This window comes from Chiloscyllium punctatum, chromosome 5 (genome assembly GCF_047496795.1).
Source record: "Chiloscyllium punctatum isolate Juve2018m chromosome 5, sChiPun1.3, whole genome shotgun sequence".
Taxonomy (NCBI): Eukaryota; Metazoa; Chordata; class Chondrichthyes; order Orectolobiformes; family Hemiscylliidae; genus Chiloscyllium; species Chiloscyllium punctatum.
Genome location: NC_092743.1, coordinates 110,704,919 through 110,728,876, shown reverse-complemented (window position 1 = coordinate 110,728,876; position 23,958 = coordinate 110,704,919). Strand labels below are relative to the sequence as shown.

Below are 23,958 nucleotides of genomic sequence, written 5' to 3'. Positions count from 1 at the left end.
GGACAGCAAAATAGGGATAAAGAATGTATTAAAATTGAAAAAAAAAGATTTCAAAAAGTAATGGGGCTGGAAGAGGTTACAAAGCTGGAAAAGAGAGGGAAATAAAGGGTTTAAAGACAAGGCTGTGTTTTTTACATTTGAGGTATTGATAGTCCAGGAACCAATCAATTTTAACTCATATAGAGGCAATGACTGCACCTGAGTTAGGAAGTTACGGGCAGCGGAAGTTTGAATGAGCACAATCTTGTGTAGGACAGAAGATGGGAAACAAACCAAGAGAGCATTGCAATAGATAAAAGTATAAAGGTAACAAAGGCATGATTGGTGGTTTCAATAGCTGAAAAGCTGAGATAGACTGTAAGTGCATCGGCATAGGAGCACATGTAGTCTATTCAGCCCATCAGTCTGCTCTGCTATTCAAAGAGATCATGACTGATCAGATAATTCCTAACACTACTTTCCTGCTTTTCTGCCATAAGCGTTGATTCCCTCACTGATTAAAAATCTGTCTACCTCAGCCTTGAGCATGTTTATGATCCAGCCTCAAAAGTCCTCTGTGGTCAAGAATTCCACAGATTCACTATCTCAAGAGAGAAGAATTTCCTCACCTCTGTCTTAAATGTATGATCCCTTTTCCTGAGATTATGCCCTCTGGTCCTAGACTCTCCCACAAGGGGAAACAACTGTTTTTATTCTAACCTAGTAAATCTCCTGAAAATCATACATATTTCAAGAAAGTCTCCTCTCATTCTTCCTGACTCCAATGAGTACAGTCAAACCCTGGTCAACTTCTCCTCGTATGTTAGTCCCTCCATACTTGGTATCAGCCTAGTTAAGCTTCTTTGGACTGCTTCCAATGCCTGTCCTTAGATATGGGACCCAAAACTGTTCACAGTATCCTAGTTGGCATCTGATGAGCACCTTGTATAGTTTTGGAAGACTTCCCTATTTTCCTTATTTGCCTTGGAGTCAAGTAAAGTTCTGAAGGTGGTAAGAGGTACTACGACCTTGATAGTAGCATGAATAACATATTTGAATAATGTATATTATCACTCACAAAGGATAAGGGGAATCAGGGGACCAAAGACAATGTCTTCTGTTTTCTTAACTGCTGTTCAAAGGGCAGTGTAACCAATCAGGTATAGTGGAGTGGGCAAAATACATGCCAAAGTAAAACAAAAAGGGCTAAGGGCTTGTCTTTCTTCATAAGACTATGTAAGTAATGCTTCAGGAGGTATTTCTTTAGAAACAATTCAATAAATGAAATTAAATCAGGTAAAGCTGGTTTCACCCAATATAATGACAGAGGACAAGTGATTGATCAGGATGGCACGAAAAACTGCATAGGAAATGACAGGTTGAGATGAATAATGGTAAATTATTTAGCATGGCTACTTTCACAAAATATCTGCATAAGACCATAAGATATAGGAGCAGAGTTAGGCCACTTGGTCCATCAGGTCTGCTCCACCATTCAATCATGGCCGATATGTTTCTAAACCCCATTCTACTACCTTCTCACCTTTGATCTCCTTACTAAACTATATCTGTCCTAAAATCACTCAATGACTTGGCCTCCATAACCTTCTGCAGCAATGAGTTCCACAGATTAACCATTCCTCTGGTTAAAGAAATATCTCCTCATCTCAGTTCAAAAGGGCTATCCCTTCACTCCGCAGTTGTGCTCGCAGGTCCTAGTCTCTCCTATGAGTGGAAGCATCATCTCCATGTCCACTCTATCCAGGCCTCTCAGTATGCTGTAAGTTTCAAACAGATTCCCTCTTCATCCTTCTAAACTCCATTGAGTACAGACCCAAAGGCCTTAATTGCTCCTCATATGACAAGTCCTTCATCCCGGGATCATTCTTGTCAGTCTCCTGTGGACACCCTCCCATGGCAACCCATCCTTACTTAGAAACAGGGCTCAAAACTACTCACAATATTCCAAATGTAGTCTGATTGAAGCCTTATACAGCCTCAGCATTACATCTCTGCTCTTATAATCTAGCCCTCTCAAAATGAGAAAATTGCATTTTTCTCTTAATTGCCAATTGAATCTGCTTGTTAACCTTGAGAGAATCCTGAACTGGGACTCTCAAGTCCCTTTGTGCTTCATTTTTTTTTTCTCATTTGTAACTTTGACAAAGGTTGTTTCAGTCTATGTCAAACACATAATTGTGGGTAAGATAGGACTGGATTTGGAAAGTTTTTGCATGTTCATGGAGAGGAAGGGGAGTTTAGAAACGGGGCAACAATTTGCAAGGAAAGTGAGATCAAATTTATGATGGAACAGGCAACCAGATTGACAAGAGAGGGAGAATTGTATTTGAGGAGAGGGGAACCACCAAGAACATTTAAGCCTGGAAAGACTGCTCAACATATCATTTGATTTCAATCTGATGTTTGAAAGAGAGAAACGTGTAACTGCAATAAAGGTGTGAAAGTTAGATAACATTGAATTTAACACAATACAACAGCGAATTGAATAAATCTATTTATGGGTAAAACAGTAAAAAAAAATCAATAAGTGGCATTCAATAAATAATTTAATGCAATACATAACCAATAAGGAACAAGAACTATACTTTGCAAAAAAAAAGCAGGATAATTAAATACCTAAATGTCATACTGGGTTCTGGGTGACAACTACTGGTGGCTTGTAGCTGGAGTAGTTTGGTGGCACCCTCTTTCTTTTTATCCTGAGTCTAAGGGCTGTCAGTGGTATCAGTGGTAGAGGATAGACCACTAGTGAAGTGAAGGAACTTGTCTTAAATAACGAAGTGTGGTTTATTAAATGATAGCAATAAGTACAATTAACATTAACCATTTAAACGTAATTATAAAGTATAAGAGCCAAAGGTGACATGTCTGTCACAATGGGGACTTCATGTCAGACTGCCTAACTCTTCACTCAGAGTCTGTGTAACATCATCAAATTTAGTGGAGCTTAGTGCAACCTTGCATTAAGTCTTTCAGAACAATTCATGCAAAGTGAGAGCCAGCATAAAACTAGAAGAGAAAACAGACCAAAATGTAAACAGAAATCACAGATTCCGAAGAATGAGAAAGACATAATGAAAATAAGAGCTACAAAAAAGGAGTATGGAATAAAAAGCTAGGAATGGACATATTCATAACACTTTCTTTTACAATTTTATTCATAATAAAAGACTGTTCAGGAACAACTTTGGTCCTTTAGAAAGTGATAACGGTGATACCATGAATGAAAATATAAAAATTGTAGACATCTTGAATAGTTACTTTTGATTGCATTTACAAAAAAGGTGAAATTTCATTTCCAATAGCGGACATTATTAGGCTGGAAATTTACAAGAAACCAGAACAGGGATAGGAACACATGAAAATTAACATAAACAAAACCATAATAATGGACAGATATGAATATAAAGAACAGGAGCAGAAAGAATGTTGACGGAGTTTGTTCTGCCATTCAATAAAATTACAACTTCTCTTCTGTAACAACTCCTCTTTGATTTCTGCTCCCTATATCGTGTAGTTCCCTGAAAGGTCAAAATTTCATCTATTCCATTCGTAATTATATCAAGTGGAAGAGCATTCACAATAATCTGGAGGAGAAAATTCTAAAGATTCATAACCCTTTGAATGAAGAAAACTCTCCACATCTCAGTCATAAATGATCAAATCCTTATTCTAACACTGTGACCCTGTGTTCTAGATTCCCCTGACAGGGAACAACCTTTCAGTATCTAGTCTGTCAGGTTGTGTCAGTCATCTATGATTCAATAAGACCACTCTCTAATCTTCTAAGCTCCAGAAAACAGAGACACAACCAGCCTAATCTCCCATAAATAAACAATTTTACCCACCTAGGAACTGGTCTTGTGAACCACTGGTGTAGCACCTCCAAAGCAAGTATATCTTAAACATAGAGACAAAAAATACATCCTGCACATAAAGTGACAACTTACCAAAACGCTGAATAATTGTACCAAGACTTCCTTTCTCCTGCTCCTCACTCAACTTGTTACAAAATTGTCATGTTATTTAAAATCCTGATTGCTAAACCTGTTGCATGACGGATCTCCACCACAGCTCATCTGATAGAATTGCTGCCACCATTCTCTTCCAGGGTAGAGATCTACAATATTTTCTGGTCTAAGGTGGTAGAGGAAAACCACTTGACAGTCTAATAAGATGAAGCTCTTGTCTTAAGTTGCATGATAGCACCTAGGTGCAGGTTACATTGGTATGATAAGTATTATTACTAGTTCTATGGTTAGGTCTTACTTCTTCAAGATCCAAAGCCCATTTCCTCCAGTCTGTGTACAACATTGGATGTTGTTTAATGCACTCAGTATTAATCCTCTCAAACAATTACACCCCTAGTACCTGCATGCTAATTTTACATGTTCATTGTAAGAGTATACCAAAATATCTCTGAACATCAGCATTTAAAAGTTTCACACCCTTTTTTAAAAAGTGCTGCTCTTAATGGCAGAGCATCTTTGTGTCTTCTTCACAGCTTCCATTCCCACCTAACTTGGTGTCATCAGCAAGCTTATATATGTTACTTTCAGTTTTGTTGTCTGAGTCATTAATCTGTCATTGCTAACAGGAGTCACACATGTAGATTCTAATTAGCTTGAGATTTCTGCACTTACGGCACTCCACTAATTACAGCCTGGCAACTTGAAAATGTCACATTCATGCCTAATTCCCATTAACCAAGCCTCCATTATTCCTAATTCCATAAGACTGTTCTCAGCTTAAAAGTATTTGTGACAAACTATTGAATTGCTTATGAAAATTCACATACATAACACCTACTAGTTCCCTTTTGTATACATTGAGTGACATCCTCAAAGAACACTAATAAATTTGTTAAACCCAACTTCACTCTCATACTGGTTGCTTATATTGTGATCAATGATTTTCTAAATGCATTGTTAATCCTTTTTAAGTAATAGTTTCCAACACTCACCTAATGAGTGAAGTCAGATTGACTGGTCTAGTTCCCTGTTTTCTCCCTCCTCCCCCCTTTCTTGAATAGCTGTGTTACAATTGTTAACATCCAATCAACTGGGTGTCTTCTAGGATCCACAGCATCATAACAAGTGCACCTACTATTACAACAGGTAACTCTTTAGATCCAGTGGATTAAGTCACCCAGTCCAGGAGATTGATCAGCTTTTAATGCCTTACGATTCTCAAGGAATCCTATTGAATTAAGGAATCCTATTGAAGCTTCTCAGATGATGTCACTATGGAGTAACAAGACTACTTAACCAGTCAGATTTAAGCTTTGCAGCTCCTTCTACATCCAGTTGAGAATGGACAATTAAACAACTAACAAGAGGTAAGGTACCACAAATGTCCTGTCCCCTCCTCAGTGAAGCAGAAGTGAAGCACATCGGTGTAAAAGACAAGGCTGAAACACTTGCATTCATTTTCAGATAGAATGCTCAGTGGATGATTGACCTCAGCTTGCCCTGAGGTCACTTGCACTACAGGTGCAAGTCTTCAGCCAATTTAATTCATTCTACATGATATCAAAAAATGGCTGAAGGCGCTGGTTACTGCAAAGGTCATTGGGCATGACAACATTCGAGCCATATACAGAGGACTTGAGCTCCAGGACTGGCTCTGACCTTAGCCAAGCTGTTTCAGTACAGCACTGGTGCACACATCCAACTATTTGGAAATTTACCCAGGTTTATCCTGTTTACAAAAAAAGAAAAAAAAAATTCGGCCCAGGCAATTACTATCCCATCAAACAGCTCTTGATTATCAGCAAAGTTGTGGAAGGTGTCATTGACAGTGCTATTAAGTGGCGCTTAAACTGATCCTCACCTTGGGTCCTGCTAGGGTCACTCAGCTGCTGAGATCAACATAGCCTTGGTTCAAGTATAAACAAAAAAGCTGAGTTCATGATATAAGACTGACCTTGATATGAAGTTGGCAGTGATTGAGTGCAGCACTAAGAGGCCTCAGTGAAAACTGAAGTCAACTGGAATTGAAGGAAGTCTTTTCACTGATTGAAGTCATAAATGCATTGAGGAAGATTCCTATATCGGGGTCAATCTTCCACGAGAGGTCAATACATTTTCCACATAAATTCACTGCTTGCACTTCATACCTTGATTTATATGGTCAAGGATGTTATATGTTTTTTTTGAATTGTTTTATCAACATTTCCTGGCAGGTTCAAAAATAGCTTTCTCTCTGCATTTAAGAGGAATATAAATGGCAAGGCCAGCAACCGTGGGCCCATGTTATTTGCTCCATATGTGGCTTGGTGGTGGGTGGGGAGTGCGATCATGATGGAAGTGATATTCCCACGAGCCTGATGTCTTTACTTCTTCAAGGCATTAGTGATAAAGGGTTTGGAAAGTGCTGCCAAAGAAACTGCTACAGTAGTGTGCCATGAGACTGTCATTACTGGCTCCAACATGTCCATCTCTAGTTCTGTTTGATTAAGCATCCCTTTAAAATTGCATAATTTCCTTTATAAAGCCATTTACACAATTAAAAAATTCTTATTCATTTTTGTACTTATCCTTCTGAAATGCACTATCACACATCTCTGTGAAGGATATAAGAAATAAGAATGAGAATGAAAAGTAAAAATTGGCTACAGGATGAATGGAAAATTTTCAATCTCAATTGATTGAAATCTGACAGAAAAATGATACTGACCTCACTTGTGGAACCTCAATATGTGGATGACAATGTCATCACTATTGTCTTAGAAGCGAACCTTCAGGCCTCACTTAAGGCCTTCATGGAAGCATACTAAAGAATTGGTCTCAGACTTCAATTCAAGATGACTCAAATCCTTTACCAACCCATCCCAGGTCAAGTTCTGGCCCATCCTTCCATTAAGATCAATGGAGAAATCCTCTCAAATGTGGAACATTTCCACTACCTGGGAATCTACCTTTCATCTAAGGTTGACATTGAGATTCAACATCGCATCCGATCTGTGAGCACCATGTTAGGATGCTTAAGGATGAGAATCATCAATGACCGTGATATCTATTATTATACCTAGATCCTTGTGGATAAGGCAGTCATCTTTCTGACTCTTCTATCTGGCATCGAAACTTTGATTACGCCACCTCAAGACCCTTGAGAAGTACCATGAATGTTGTTTGAGATGGATTATTTGCATCACGTGGGAAAACAGGTGTAATAACATCAGTGTCCTTGAAGCAGCTAATAGCATCAGCACTAAGGCCATGATCATCTGAAACCAACTCCACCGGGCTAGCCATGTGCTTAGGATGGCTGAGATCTGACTTCCAAAGCAAATCTTCTTCATCCAGCTCAAGGAAAGCACTCAGATGAGAGGACGACAAAGGCATCATTTCAATAGATCACACTAATAGATGTCAACAGATGGAAGACACTTATTCAGAAGAAACCCATTCAGAGAAGACTCCTATACAAAGGGACATAATTCTTTGAGAACACCCATCAGCAAGAGAAAGCATGGAAAAGGAACCAGATAAAGGAATGATCTCAAGGTCAAGGACCAGTTCCACCTCCCAGAAACATCTCTGTGCAAGAAATGAGGCTCTAGGATTAGGTTCACAAGGCCTTAAGGACCCTGTGAATCCATGATGAGTGACACGGAATTTCCTAGGTGGACAATCATACTCGATAGAGAGTGATTGCCGATGACATTGATAATAAAAACTAATAGCAGATCATACAACTCCTTTAGCCTCCGTTCAGTAAGGCCATGCCTGAACTCCTACATCTATCACACCAATCCTATTCACATTTCCTGATTTTCTTTTGTCAGAGTGGTCAGCCTCAAATTCTCTGTAAGTGAGCATCATCATCCCTTTTCAAGCAGAGAATCCCAATGATTCACAACCGTCCGAGTGAAGAAGGTTCACATTATTTCAACCCCAAATAGGTGGCCCTCATGATGAGATTCTGTTCCATAGTTTTACACTATTGCACCAGGGAAATCAGCCTTTGAGCAGCTAATTTTTCAATTTGTACTTATTAAAATGTGATTTCCTCTTCCGAACTCTAGATGGCTCATTCTACCCAATCAGTGAACAATAGACTCATCTCAGGAATCAATTCTGCAAGGCTTTGTTGAGGCACTTCTAAGACAGTTATATTTTTCTTTAAATAGGGAGGGCAAACCAATTCACATTACTCCAAAACATAAATAGAGTGATTTTCTTACTTTTAAACTCTAATCCCTTAACAATGTCTATGATAATACTTGCTTTCCTACTTGCTTACAGCATCTGCAGGTTGGTATTTATGAATCCTATATAAGACACTGAAAGCCCTTAGAATACTAAAGACCGGATTCAACAGGATGCCGTTAACCCCACGCATTCTGTCCCTGCCTTTCTGTACAGTGGCCCCACTGACATTTCAGCAAGAGGAGATCTGATTAGAATCCCTACAGTGTGGAAACAGGCCCTTCGGCCCAACCAGTCCACACCGACCCTCCGAAGAGTAACCCACCCACACCCATTTCCCTTTGACTAAGGCACCTAACACTATGGGCAACTAGCATGGCCAATTCCCAAGACCTGCACATCTGTGGACTGTGGGAGGAAACCGGAGCAAACCCACGTAGACAGGGGGCGAATGTGCAAACTCCACACAGACAGTTGCCCAATGCTAGGATCGAACCTGGGACCCTGGTGACCCTGCTACTGTGCCACTGTGTCGCCCAAGATCTGGCAGTCAATTAAAGTCTGGCCATTGCTGGTACAGTAATGAGCCATGCAGGACCGGGTGCTGCACTGGACATGGGATCAGAACTAGGACTGGGGTCTTGTTAGCAACATTATGGTAAACCCTGACAAGGTGATGAGTGGAGGTATGGTGAGGATGTGAACTAGACAGACATGAGGGAAACTGGCAAGTGGCAGACAAGGAGGGCCCTCCAATGGGCCCAGGAAGTCTGTCAAGAAGGCGCCTGATCCTCCTTTCCCACCACCAGTCCATGCAGGGAAGGCTGGTGGGCTGGACACTTCTTGCAAGTCTCTCCTTTTGCTGGTTAAATCCCTGCAGCAGTGGAATGAGGAATTAAGACACCAATTCATGCCCAGTAAAGAGCCCTATTTGATCCATGGACAGGTTGGCCACCCAACACTTACACATTACTCCCCCTCTCCTTATGGTAAAATTGAAGTGGGGGCCAGGACTGGCAGACAGATAGCAGGTATCACCACACATGAAATTTTAATTCCCCCCCTCCCCCCGCAATCCCTAACTCTAAGTATCATCTCACTGCTGGATCATCTCTAACCTCTAATCTCTCACCTTTAACTCATCGAAACTGGCTTGGAATAAACTAAGACTCAAGCACTGATTCTTTTCAACACTCTACTGGTTACACCACATGTCACTGAAAATAACCCATTTACTTCCACATTATCTTCTCTCTGTCTGCTACTTCTTAATCCCATGTCCCCGAATTGAATGTAAACATTTATTGTGTGGCAACAATTGAAAATCACCAAAATTCATTAATGTACTCTCTCCTTTAGAGACAAAAAAAACCCTGCAGATGCTAGAATCCAAGGTAGACAAGCAGGAGGCTGGAAGGCCACAGCAAGCCAAACAGCAACAAGAGATGGAGAAGACAATGTCTCGGGTGTAACCCTTCTTCAGGACTCTCTCCTTTGCTATTCTATAGGTTTTATACACTTAAATAAAACTTTAGAGGATTATTCAACACCATTTTCCTTTCAAATAACCATGCTGAATCTGCCTAATAATGATTGTTGTGTTCTAATATCATTGTTACCAGGTCCTTAAGAATAGATTCCAGCAATTTCCTATTAAAGTTACAAAAGTTCCATTTTCTTTCTCGCTGTCTCCCTATGAGAGGAGAGTGGGAATGCAAAAGGATTCAGGCCCAACCAACTGAGTAGGTGCCACTCTTCATTCCATTGCAACTCTCTCAGTAACACTGCTGTCAGAGCCATTCATTGCACGTCACTTCAAACCACAGGCAGTGACAACTTTGTTCTCCCTTTTGTGTTGCAGGTACCATCAACATGTCCAGCACTTCCACGAGTAAAGGACTGGCTCCCCCAGAAACCCATTTCCTCAACCTCTGAAGGTGAGAGGTAACAAGACCATTAGAGACTGCCATCTGCACTCTCCATCAGCTCAAATACTGGCACCTCAGTGGGAAGGTTAGACTTTGAGAGTGTGGGAGCACAATTTGGTAAGTATCTCTCTATGAGAGTTCCCCACCTAGACAAGGAAGAAATACTTCAGGCTGCAGACAGAGAGCAGGCACCTATAAGACCATAAGACTTCGGAGCCAATTTAGGCCATTCGGCCCACAGAGTCTGCTCCACATTCAATCATGCCCGATATGTTTGCCAACCCCATTCTCCTGCCTTCCCCATAATCAGTGATCCCCTCACTAATCAAAAGCCTATCTATCTCTGTCTTAAATACACTCAATGACTTGGCCACTACAACCCTCTGTTGCAGTGAATTCCACAGATTCACCACCTCTGGCTGAAGGAATTCCTTCTCATCTCAGTTCTAAAGGGTCATTCCTTCACTCTGTGGCTGTGCCCTCAGGTCCTAGTCTCTCCTACTAGTGGAAACTTCTTCTCCATGTCTATTCTATCCAGGTCTCTGAGTATTCCGTAAATTACAATGAGATTCCCCCTCATCCTTCTAAACTTCATCCAATAGAGACACAGAGTCCTCAACCACTCCACATATGACAAGTCCGTCATCCCAGGATACTCTCCAACACCAACACATCCTTCCATAGATATGAGGCCCACAACTGTTCAAAATATTCCAAATGCCTTATACAGCCTCAGCAGTTTATTTCTGCTTTGGTAATCTAGCCATCTTGAAATGAATGCTAATATTGCATTTGCCTTGCCAACTGAATCTGCAATGTTTACCTTAAGGAATCCAAAACTAGGACTCCAAGTTCTTTCGTGCTTCAGATTTCTGAAGCCTTTATCCATTATAGTCTATGCCTCTATGCTTCCCATCAAAGTGCACACTGTTTTTCATCTGCTTTTTCTTTGCCCACTCTCTGAGCCTGTCTAACTCCTTCTACAGCCTCCCTACTTCCTCAACACTACCTGCCTGTCCATCTATTTTTGTGCCGATTGCAAATATAGCAACAATGCCTCACTTCCTTCAACCAGATTGTTAACGCATAGGGAGGAACAGGATGGCAGGCACGTATTTGGGAGGCAATGATTCTCACTGTCCAGAAGCTACAGCAGTGCAGGAAATCATGCAACTGTGTAGCTGTCTCTTGGACATTTTGGTGGCTACCATGGAGAACCAGATCCTCCACCATTAGAGTGTTGCTGGGCAGTGACACACAGCTGCACTCCAGTGTCCTCAGGACTAAAGGCATGACGACAGGCACTCCAAGTGCTGCTTCCTCACAAGGAGACATCTTGGTGTCAGAAAGTACCCAGCTGGAGGAAGGACTACACACAGTCCCCTCAGAAGTATCCAAACATACACTACATACCTGCAGCACTTTCCCCAGCACCATCCTCCCCCACCCCCACCCCCAAACTCGTAGGTTCATTCTAAGGAGGATCAAATGGAAAATCTTTGGCATGCCTTATCTATACAAACAGTGGTCCCAGAGTCACATGACAAGTGGGTTCAACTGCTAAGTAGGCTCCCTCCACCCCAGCTGCCAAGGAGTACACTAAAACTTTGTAGAAGGGAGAGGAGGAAGAAATCTTACTGAAGCAAGTTGGCAGCATGGGTGACAGTGCACTGTACTTTATTTTGGCACTCTTTTTACTTGTTATAGACTAGACCAAAGCCCCATAGGATATATTTAGGGATAGCCTAGACCCTAAAAGTTCTCTCATTTAAAGGAAAGTGTAAGGTGCTGCAATCCTGATGTTATTTGATTGGTCAAACTACTCATTATGCAAAACAAATTTTATTCTTACAGCACCATTAAAATACAAGAGAAGAAAAATTGGCATAACCTTAACTTTATCATAATACTTAACAAAATAATATATTATTTAACTGCTACTCATCAACTATTCCTATATAGCAGCATCCCTTAAACACACCCTCAGCAAAGGTAAATTAAGCAAAACAGATTTCCCTCACTTGCTATCTTCCCAAGTCCAGGAAAAGGAATACCAAATGCATGAATCAAGCAGCCAAGTGAGAACTCAAGCTTTTTCTGGCAGCAGAGAGAAAGCTGCATCAAGCAGCTTCAACTCCAAAAGCCCCAACATCAATAACTGAAAGCAAAAACTAAAACTCGAGGTCAGTGTGAGCCCGACTCCACCCACTCATGCTTCTTTTGTCTACTTTAAAACAAACTCAATGCTATTTACTCTGCTTTCCCTGTGGCAGGCACATTACCAACAGGTTTACAACACTTGTTTTCAAGAAAAACAGGACAGAACCAATTTGTCTCAAAGCCATATATTGTCACATCTCCACCCTTAAAAAAGAATGCACCATCAACATTACAAAGTTGGCTTAATTTTCAAAACCTTTACTCTTTCACTATTAGTACGCTACATTATATGTCTAGATTAGAATGGTGCTGGAAAAGCACAGCAGGCCAGGCAGCATCTGAGGAGCAGGAAAATCGACATTTTGGGCAAAAGTCCTTCATCTGGAATGAAGGCAGGGAGCCTCCAGGATGGAGAGATAAATGGGGGGGGGTGGTGGTGCTGGGGAGAAGGTAGCAAAGAGTACAATAGGTGGATGGGGGTGGCGATGGAGGTGATAGGTCAGAGAGGAGGGTGGAGTGGCTAGGTGGGAAGGAAGATTGGCAGGTCATAGGTCATGAGGATGGTGCTGAGTTGGAAGGTTGGAACTGGGGTAAGGTGGGGGGAGGGGAAATGAGGAAACTAGTGAAGTCCACATTGATGCTCTGGAGTTGAAATGTTCTGAGGTGGAAGATGAGGCATTCTTCCTCCAGGCGTCGGGTGGTGAGGGAGTGGTGGTGGAGGAGGCCCTACGTTACATTATACATGTATATTATATATAGACACACACCCATATACATTCCACAAAACATTCAATATCACAGTTCATCTCAGTCCATTTTTTCCACAAATGAAAACTACTGTCTTCCTTCATCCAAGTTGTGATAATGCATCCGGCCACTTGTATAATTTTCAAATTGAATGGCAGTAACAATAAATTCCATCTAAACAGTTTGGTTATTTTATCCTTAATTTTTTCCAAAAACATTACCGGGTTATGATCTGTATATACAATTGTCTCTAATACATTGCTGGCAACATAAATGTTGAAATTTTGCAACACCAACACCAAACTAAAGATCTCTTTTTTAATGGTGGAATAGTTCTTTGATGAACATTCAACTTTCCGGAAAACTGTCCAATAGGTCTTTCTATTCTCTTGTTGCAAGAATATAGCACCAACACCCACATCACTCACACCAATAGCTTTGCACAGTTAAGTGTTGCTAGTTAGGTGCTAGAAGCAGTCAACACAGCTTTCAGGCTGTCAAATGCCTTCTGACATTCCTTCATCCACTGAAATTTTCTTCAATTCCTCAACAGGTTAGTTAGTGGAGCAATCACACTGAGAAAATTCGGTATAAATTAGTTATGAATTTTCTATAAAATCACTCAGTCCCAAGAATTGTATTATTTCCCTCTTCATTGGTGGTATGGGAAATTCCCCAATCCCCTTTGTTTTCACATCCCATGGGGCCATGTGTCCATGTCCAAAGATATAGAAACGTAATTTGAGTTTTTGCGAACTCACTCTTAGCCAGGTTTATCACCTCCTGAAGTCAATTGAATAATTCTGCTAGATGCTCCAACCATTCCTTCTAAAAATCACCAGACCATCTATGCACACCATACAGTTGGGTAATCCTGAAATTACCTTATTGGTTAGTCTTTGAAACATGGCTAGTGCATTCTTCACACAAATGGCATGACTTTAAACTGGTAAAGACTTTTAGGTGTCACGAAAGCCAAATTTCCCTTCCCTCTTTCTGATAAAGGTATCTTCTGAGTAAGTCCAATGTGCAAATATAAGTTGCTTGTCCCACCTTCTCAATAAAATCTTCCAAATGTGGAACAGGATATGAATCAGATTTCATGAATACATTGACTTTGCGATAGTCCACACATAATCATTGGGTACTATTTGGTTTTGACATCATTACTTGGCTGAGCTCCTTTCGATGCAATTCACTTCGATTATGTCAATTCTGAACCTGCTTTTGATTTCTTTTTGAACCTGTGTCAATTTGAGAGGGTTAAGCCAATAAGGATGTTCCTTAATTAGAATTTCCCAAGTCTACATCATGAATAATTTGTATGGTACTTCCCAGCTTATGACCACACATCTCTCCACATGATTGTAAGTAACTCTTTCAGGTCATTTTGACTTTCCTCTGGAAGGTAACTCAAGAATTTATTCCAATTTTTGAGCACTTCCTCATTGTCCAATTTTTTTTTTATTCCTAAGCTGTCCATAACTTCCTTGAATAAGTTTAATGTAAAATGTGATGCTTGATCCAATTGTATCTCTGTGGGCAGTCCTTACCTAGTCAAAAAATTGAGTAGCTCTTCTACATTCCTTTTAACCGCGATACTGCAAAATGGAATGGTTTCTGAAAATTGAGTTGTCACATCTCTTATAGTCAACAAATACTGAGTCCCACTTTTTGTTTTAGGAAGAGCAAATAATTAAGACCATGTTAAAATGTTCCTCAAATGTTTGAAGGGGTATTAAGGGTGTTGGTTCTAACACTGCCTTATGGTTTTCCTACTACCTTAAACACGTGACATGTCCAGCAAAATTCAATCACATCCTTTGCAGTCCAGGTCAATAATAATGCTCTTCTTTTTTGGCTTGTGTTTTCCTTACTCCCAGACCTCCTACTAGTAATTCATGTGCTATCCACAGCACCTCTTATCCTAGAACCCCACGGGTATTAGAACTTGATGAACTTCTGCCCATTTTTCATCCACCTGAGTGTGTGATGATCACCATTTCCTCATCAAAACCTTGTTTTTAATATAGTATCATTCTGGGTTACACTCAGATTCTTCTTCTGTATATGTTTTTGATACAACTGCTGTATTTTTTTCAATCTTCCTGTTTTAACTCAGCTAATTTCTCTGCACTAAAAATATCCACATCGTCCTCATCCTGCCCTTGTTTTTTTCTCTCGGCCATACTTTCTGATTAGTGAATTTCAACTTCCTTATGTTTACTCCTTGATTTCTCCTCCCGTTTCAACTTGCGACTTTGTGACCTTGTTACCACACAGTCAGGAAAGAAATCCCAGGACATACTACTGTAACACCTCTTTTGTTTGAATTTCCTCCGGTTTTTCAACCACAGTAGACCAGATTATCTAACACATGTTGGAGTGTATCCGGGAGGTTAATGAGGTCATTGAGTACTTCACAGGCTGAGAATGTGGTGACAAATTCTGTACAGTGCTGGAATGAATACTTAACTATAAAGATCATAGAAAAAGGTATGGGGCAGAATTTATCATGCCCAGCTCACAGCTGTGATATCCTGGTTGGTGAAAAACACAGATATACATTTGATCACAGATTCTGAGATCATGTTGAAGTACCAGCATTTAATACCAATAGTTTTGTAGAGTGCAATCAACTGTTAAAATGGTGCCCTGCCCCTGACTGTCACCATGTTATTAAAGTCCAGTATCCTGATGCTGCCACCTGTGATCCAGCTATATCATTACCAAGAATAAATTGTATCTCCAGAACAGAGAATTTCTCTGTTACTCCTACCATCAATTCACACTTTTCACCAGATTCTCCAACCTTAACTTGGAACACTGCCCTTCTCAGCATGAATTCCACATATTACTACCTTTCCTGACAATACTCCTTTTGAATTACATAACTCCTCATCTCTTGCCATCAAAGATTGACTTGCCCCCATTTTTCTTAAAATCTTCATTTCTTTACCTACGCCTCCTGGTATAAATGAGTAAACCTTAACCACGCAAGTAAATGCTTTAAAGAGATCTGGCACTTTCTTAACACCAATCTCTGGCCATGTTGCACATATTTTTGTAGCTTTTTTAACTTCCCCTCTGCTTGCCTCTTTAACAAAACTCACTGGCTTATCCTATTTTCCCACATCCATCTTCCTAGTGCTTCTTATAAACTACCAACACTGCGACTTCATGTGGCCTACTTCATCACAATGAGAACACCTGAGTTTTTTTTACTTCTCTTCCCTCTCATTAGTTTACCTGTGGTAAACTATCTTTACTACCTTAAAAAAGATCTCCTTTCCCCTTACAACCTGAGGATTTCTCTTTTCCCCAATTTCTGTCCATCATAGATTGAAATTTATTGTGGAAGCCAAAATTTGATTTATGAACCAACTCATAATCAACTGTCAACTCTCCTGCTTATCTTGCAGTTTTAACTCTCTACATTTCCACAGGAGTTCTCACTACTTCAGGAAGTGAACTTTTGAACTCCTCCAAAATAATCATCTCTCTCAGATCATCATATGTTTGATCTATTTTCATCATACTCCCCAGATACCTCCTCTGATAGAGATGCAAATACCTCACTAGCCCTTCCAAACAATTTTGTTTGGATCAACAACACCCACATGGCTGGTGGCCATTTCATTTGTTTAGCCACTTTCTCAAGTGAAATGAAAAAAGGCTTCTATTTCCTTCTCGTTGAACTTTGGTAATGTTTGGACATATTTAAATAGATCCCCAGATGACCTTTGGCTACAATGTACTTCGTCTCCATCACTGTCCTAATCACTAATCCCATCTTTCACTTGCACCTCCGTCATTTGAAGTCAATGTTAACTTTTCAGTTCCAACTTCCCTGAAGTTCATAAGTTCTCTTTCTCCTGTTCTTCTCTTTATCCCTTTCTTGCCTCTTTTTATTCCTTTATTCTGCTAGACCTATTCTTTCTTTTTCTTTAGCATTCAATCATAACTCAAACTGTTTCATTTCCTTATGGCATTCAAGCTCTTCTTCATTTGTAATCAAATTTTAGCATCTCCAATTACTCCAATTGCATTTTTGGCAATTATAAATGCTGAGCTATCACTGCAATTATTTCCCCTTTCTTCACAGATAGCCTCAACTTCAGCTTGACTGCCAGTTCCACAAGCTTTGTCTTACTCACCTTCTGTCAACCACCCCAAGTGGTTTTTCTCACCCCCAGGAAATTCTCCGCCTCTAAAAGAGCCATTATTATAGGAGCACACCATATTTGAACCGACCGAATGCAACAACTGAAAAGAGAACGCCAACACTCACCATTCACTTTCTTTGAGTCCAATAATCCTGAACCAACCTGGAAGTAGAGACTTTGGTCTCAGATGAGCCCCCAATTTGCCACGGAACAGACCGAATGCCCCCAAATCTTATCACAGAGATAGCCTAGACTCTAACTTTTAACTTATTTAAAGGCAAGTGTAAGGTGCTGTATCCAAGATGTGATTCAATTAGTCATTCCAAAACCAAACTTCAACAAGCAAAAGCAAAAACTAAAACCCTGGGTCTATGTGCATCTGACTCCACCCACTCATGCTTCTTTTTTCTTTTGATAGAAACCCAAAGCTTTACCTGGAGCAGACACCTCAGCGCCAGCTTTACAGCACTTGTTTTCAAGAGAGAAAGAACAAAACAAATCTTTCTTAAAGGCATATCTCATCACATAATAGGTGGCACAGCTTTGATCTTAAAGCTTGCTGTTTGTCTTTCAACACAGTGCTGAAGATAATCATTCCACAATGAGGCTTAAATTCATGTCCTCATAGGATGTACCATAGATGGATGTCTGGTTTTAGCCTGCTGCAGCATGCAGAAGCAAGAGGAACAAGGTGTAGACAGGACAGTGAGTGCTGCTGACATCATTGCCTCTTGTCCTCCAATATCCCTTTCCTTCCTCAGCCTCTGTGTCCAAATGTGTTTGCATGAATGAGATGGTCAGTAATGCCTGCATCAGCAAGGTGCACAGCAATACATTAGGCTGGCCAGGGATTTGGGAATCCACAGGTCTGTGTTCTGTACAATGAATGGGTCTGTGTATAATGTCCTTTCCCTTTAAAAGCTCGAATATCCGTAGGTCCTGCTACCTTATCTCCCTCAGGATGAGACACATCACCCAGTCTGAGTGTGGATGTGGCCCATTTTCTTCCCCATTGTGATTTCCAGCATAATGGAAGGTGACAGTAACGCTCTTCAACCAGTGGCTTTCAGCCTCTGCATGTTGTTGAGGCACAAACATCCAAATCTCTTCCCTGGCAGCCCAACCTGTAATGCCCAATTGGCCTCACACCACCCCAGGTCTATAATCAACCTATCTAAAGGAGCCTGTACCTGTCTACCTTTCCTGCCCAGTTGCTGACAGATGTGGTGATCATACAGTTGTGGCCATACATTAACTCTGTTCTCCCTGAAGCCAAGGTGCTCCTGACCATGGTCAAGCTCCCTATTACATGACCCCTTCTCCTCCATGATTTACTGCATCCCCCGTCTAGACATTGTTGCCCCTTTCCACAACTGTTTATCCCTGCTTCTCCCAGCCTACAATCCCGAGTTGTGAGGAATAGCTTGCTGTGTTTATGTCCTGTGGCAATGGCCCCCAAATCACCCCAAGCCATAAACCACCACCAACATTACATTTCCCTTCAGTTTCTATGGACAAAGCCATAGGGAGGCCTGTGTCACAGCTCTTGAAGTAACCTAAATGGACACCCCAGGGCAAAAGATTCCCAAACCACTGGTATTTATATATTAGTATGACTATGTTACTCTAACCTTCTTGTACTATGGAGTCAAAGAGCTGGCCATGACCCACTCCCTGAGAAGGTACAGACTCCCTGACCTAGAACACAGTGACCAGATGTCTGACTGTAGCAAATCCCCTGGACTGGTACAAAAGGCTGCACTTGACGAATTGTGCCACCTGACTGAAGGCCACCACCATGGACTTCAGCAGAGAATGCTTCCCTAAGACTCTGAGACATGGTTGCCTGCTTGCTGCACATTGCGTTTGCTCCATTAACAGCTGGCACATGGTGTGCGATTGACGTAGCGCACTGCCATACAGAAAGATCTACAGTCCTTTACCTGAGGAATACCGACCAGCAAGACAAGCTTCCTTTTCATGCACTGTCATTTATTGGCACGGCAAGACAATATGACGTAAAGCACTGATGGTGCGGGCATGTTGGTGGGTGCGAAGGAAATGAGCACTGGAAGAGCAAGTGAGCAAGCCAGAGATACCACCTGGTCTAATCCATGATTGGGTATCAGTCCCTGTGCAGGTTATCCCTGCTACAATCTTTCAATACCAGTTGCCTGTGTGCTATGCATACGTAAGTCTATGCTTCTTGAGAATTCTGCAAATAATTGGAGAGGGGCCATAATGCTGTTGACAGGTTGGCAAATGCCAGATGTTAATGTCCATGGATGAAGGGCATATATGGCTGTTGCCCATGCTTTTTGGTCCTACACAACGTGGAGATCCATTGGAATAAGCGGTGAACTAAATCAGGCATCCACTCTAATTTTATGCTTAGTTTTTTTCAAAATTTAGCTTGCTTGGCACATTATGTATAAGAAGCTGAATATTAATTAGTAAAGTTGGGTTGTTAACATGGGTTAATAAGCTCCCTTAATTGGCAACTCACCACTGCTCATGCCACTTTGTCAAACATAAACGATGGAGCGAGACCTATTTCACCATCTGATTCTGCCTCACATTCCACCATAACTCACATTGCTCAGCTCCCTGTAAGATTTTGCCTTAAATTCATGATGGATAATTACATGAAGTGGCTTGAGTAGTATTAGCTGGAACTCACTTATCCTAATGGTGCTGGAAACAAACAAATCACAAAGGTTTTAGATTAGATTCCCTACAGTGTGGAACAAGGCCCTTCAGCCCAACCAGTCCGCACCGACCTTCCGAAGAGTAACCCACCCATTCCCATCTGACTAATGCACCTAACACTATGGGCAATTTAGCATGGCCAATTTACCTGACCTGCACATATTTGGATTGTGGGAGGAAACTGGAGCACCGGGAAGAAACCCACGCAGACAAGGGGAGACTGTGCAAACTCCACACAGACAGTCGCCGAGGCTGGAATCAAACCTGGGACGCTGGTGCTGTGAGGCAGCAGTGCTAACCACCGAGCCACCGTGCTGTCCTTTGTATTGACTATTGCAAATGAACATGGTAACAAAACCAATTTCATTCCAAAATTGGAAGATTGCATTGAAAAATTAACAATTCAGCACCAACAGCAGTAATTGGCCAGGTTGGATTTGTCCTGCTTTTTGTGCACAGGACATACTGGACAATGTTCCATATAGTCCGGTAGATATCCATGAGCAGTAAGTAGCAATGAGCATAAGGTTTCCCTGTCTTGTTTGACCTGATGCCACAATATTTAATGGGGTCCAGAGTCAATGATTCTGAGGTAATTTCCTTCCCAACAATATATCACTGTGCTACATGGTGGACTCATAACAGTCTTAGAGGTGGTGATTGTGAAGTCTGCGACATTGTAGTGTTTGATTTCATGAAAATTACAATGGCAGGCTGTTCCTTGAAGAGTCCATGCAACAGCTCTCCCAGGTTTGGTGCACGCCCCGAGATGTTAGTAATGTGGACTTTGCAGGATCAATCTTCTGTATTTGCTTGTCTTAATTTCCTCTGCCTAGGTTGATGCAAGTGACTCATTTTGTTTCAATCCTTCGTTTCTAAATTCATAGCAGCTTGATGCAACTGGGTAACTTGCCAAGCCCTTGCAGAATAGACAAGCAGGAGGCTGGAAGAATACAGCAAGTCAGGCTGCATCAGGAGGTGGAGAGGTCTACATTTCGGATGTAACCATTCTTCAGAATTGGGGTTGGGTGGAGGGGGAGCTGCAGATAAAGGGGTTGGTGGGGGAAAGGTGGAATTTCTCCACCCCCTGATGCTACCTGGCGTGCTGTGTTCTTCCAGCTTCCTGCCTGTCCATTTTGGATTCCAGCATTTGCAGTTTGTTTTGTCTCTAATCAGGCCCTTTCAGAAGGCAGTTAAAAGTCAACCACATCACTGGGTGCCTTGAGTTACAGATAGGCCAGATCATGGAAGGATGGCAGATTTATTTCCTTCGATGAAGTACTTGCAGGACTACGCTGAGTCTTTGAACCTCTTGTCTCAGAAGGTGGTGGTTGAAGAGTCCTTGAACAACGTTTTTAAGGTAGAGGTAGATGGAGTCTTCATAAACATGGAGAAGGAATATTGTAGAGAATAGGCAGAAATGTGAAGTAATCAGATCAGCTGTGATCTTACTGGGAGAACATGATTGTGAGGCCAAGTGTCTCACTCTGGTCATAATTCATATGCTTATGACTTGATTCTCTTAAATGTGCATACTTATTTGATCATAGATATATGTAATATCATGGCATTGTGTTTCCTTGGCTTTACTTTCCACTCTTCCACTGTCCTGAACACCAACCCTTTCCTTTCACTTAGCCTTGCTCACTAAAGACTTGCCCTTTCCAGTCCTGAGTCTCTATGCAAGCTGCTCTTCATCTGCTCCCACACCTGCTTTCATGTGCCACAGAGTTCAATAAGGCAGACTGCTAACCTCAGACAAACCTGCACAATTACACACTTGTACACTAGGTGACCTAGGTGCCTCATTCACTGCTGACATTACCTTGACTGTGTGGCATAATTGAAAAGAAAAGTTAATAAGTATTCATGGCATTGCAATGTATTACAAGTACAAATCTACCATAGAACAGCATGAGGCCCAACACATTACAAAAACACTGCAAGCTTAATCTCTGCCTCTCAACCTGCTGTCAGAAATGAAAATCTCACATCCCACCAAATTCAGTCACCCACACACTGCGCTTACAAGCTCCATATAATCCAACCTTCCTTATTTAGTTGGACCAATCAGACATACATAATCAATAAATTCTGTTTAATTAGATACTCCATCAAATATCTTGTGCTTTCTTTAAACATGCTGTTGTGAGGCAGGGAAGAATAGAGGTTGATTGAATGTTAATCTGCTTTAAATTGCATCATCCAAGTGTCTGAACATTTCACCAATTTACGTCCTCCTGAGGGCTGTGATTATTCTTCTCATTCTTTATTATATTTCCATTTTGTAATTTGGAGAGTTTAAGTTCGGCCACCTACAGTCCAGGTCATTAATGCATATCAAAAGTTCACTGATTCGAATACCTGAAACATTGAAATAGTGGGAAAGAGCAGAGTGGTAGCACTAATTATCCAGCATCCCACAGCAGGTGCAAATGTAATGGGCCGAATGACTTGCTGCTGCATTTTAAAAGTCTGTGCTAAGAGGCTGGAAGCACAAAAATCTCAGATTTGATCATGCAAATGTAAAGAAGCTGTGACTCACCATTCTGCATAAGCCGTGCTCTGCCTTCTGATACAGTGCCAGTTCCTTTCTCAGTTTTCCAAAAGCTTACATCCTTCTTAGTAGTCGAGATGAAAGTCGTTCTATGATCTTTTTTGTTTTCTTCATTGTCTTTTTCCTGTGGTGCCATTTGTTCTCTGAGAAAGCGACGCTCTTTCTTCTCGAGTACTGCCTGGGCCTCTGCTCTTTCTTTTTCTTCAGCTTCTTTCCTGGCTTTTTCTTCAGTATCTAATAAAACAAACAAAACATCATGGCATTGTTAGAGTATTTGTGAACATTAATTACTTCTCAAATATTAACTTATTTTAGCCATTAAGTTACAATTGCATATATTTATTCTGTACCTTTCTTCCTACATTTCTCAAACTCTTTGTAGGTTCATGTTAAGAAATTTTGTCTCAGTTGTGATGATAACCTTTAAGAGGTTAATTTTGTCCTGTATTTTTTTGAAGGAAGGTTTTATGACAGAAGCGATGAGCTGTGTATTCGAAGCCAATAAAGTAAACAGCTTGTGAGGCCTTTTATTTTTTAAAAGTTTTAACAATAGAAGCAGCATGAATGGGTGGGACCAGGCTCCCATAGAACCAGGATTTTAGTTTAGCATTTAGTAATTATTGGTGTTATGAAGTTGGCTATGGAAACTGTCTCTTCTCTCCCGACCAGGATTTTCTCTTTCTGCTGCCAGAATTGCATGTGAGACAATCTATTTTTTGGAATTTGCCTTTGGGAAAGATGTGTTTATGGGATGTTACTAACTTGGAACAGTTACTAATTAGTAGTTAAATAATCTAATATTCTGTTAAGTTTTCCAAGAGTTAAAGCTTTACCAATGCTTCTTTCCATTGTTTGTATTTTAACTGTAGGGTAAGAATAAAGTATGTTTTGCTTAAAGCCAAGTAACTTAACTAATCGAATTATTTCTGGAACATAGCACCTATACTTGCCTTTAAATAGGATAAAAGTTAGGGTCTCGGCTATCTCCTCAATATATTTGAAGGGGTTTGGTCTGGTTCATGACACAGTGAATTAGTATAATAAACTGAAAGTCTTTTTCAGCTATGTCACAATCAAAGAGCACTAAAGTTTGTTGTAGTGGCATCAGAAATGGGGTGGGTGGGAATTCTGCTTTGCTGCTATCTCCAGGCAAATTATCTACCTCAGGTAAAATTTTGTAACTTTCATTGACTGCTGTCATTCAGTGTTTCTGTGGAGATTTGGTCCTAGTTTCTGGTAGCAGGTCAGGTGCAGAGGTGGAACAATGCCCAATCCTGCAAAAATCATCTGAGAGAATGTAACCATTTTGATTCTGTGGGTCCTCAGTTCTCTGAGAGTCTGGCAAGGCAACTTTGATACAAGTGTGGAGGCTGCTGAATGTGAAGGCAAGTTGGACAGAAAGCACTGCATTGAAGTACGCGGACTCGCACTCCCGGCCTCAGCCTGGACTCGAGCCCCCGGCCTCAGCCTGGACTCAAACTCCTGGCCTCAGCCCTGACTCGACCTCAGCACAGACCTGTCATGGCGATCTCTCGGCC

At 41.1% G+C, this 23,958-nt stretch overlaps 1 protein-coding gene across 4 annotated transcripts in view; it reads right to left on the bottom strand.

Moving 5' to 3' along the window:
* Positions 1-23,958, bottom strand: part of LOC140477346 (dual specificity calcium/calmodulin-dependent 3',5'-cyclic nucleotide phosphodiesterase 1A-like) — a 647,210-nt gene that overhangs the window by 59,685 nt on the left and 563,567 nt on the right. For all 4 annotated transcript variants that reach the window (XM_072571037.1, XM_072571039.1, XM_072571041.1 and 1 more), the window contains exon 16: positions 22,409-22,654. In XM_072571037.1, coding sequence (XP_072427138.1) covers positions 22,409-22,654 — 246 coding nt within the window. The remainder of the gene's footprint in view (positions 1-22,408; positions 22,655-23,958) is intronic.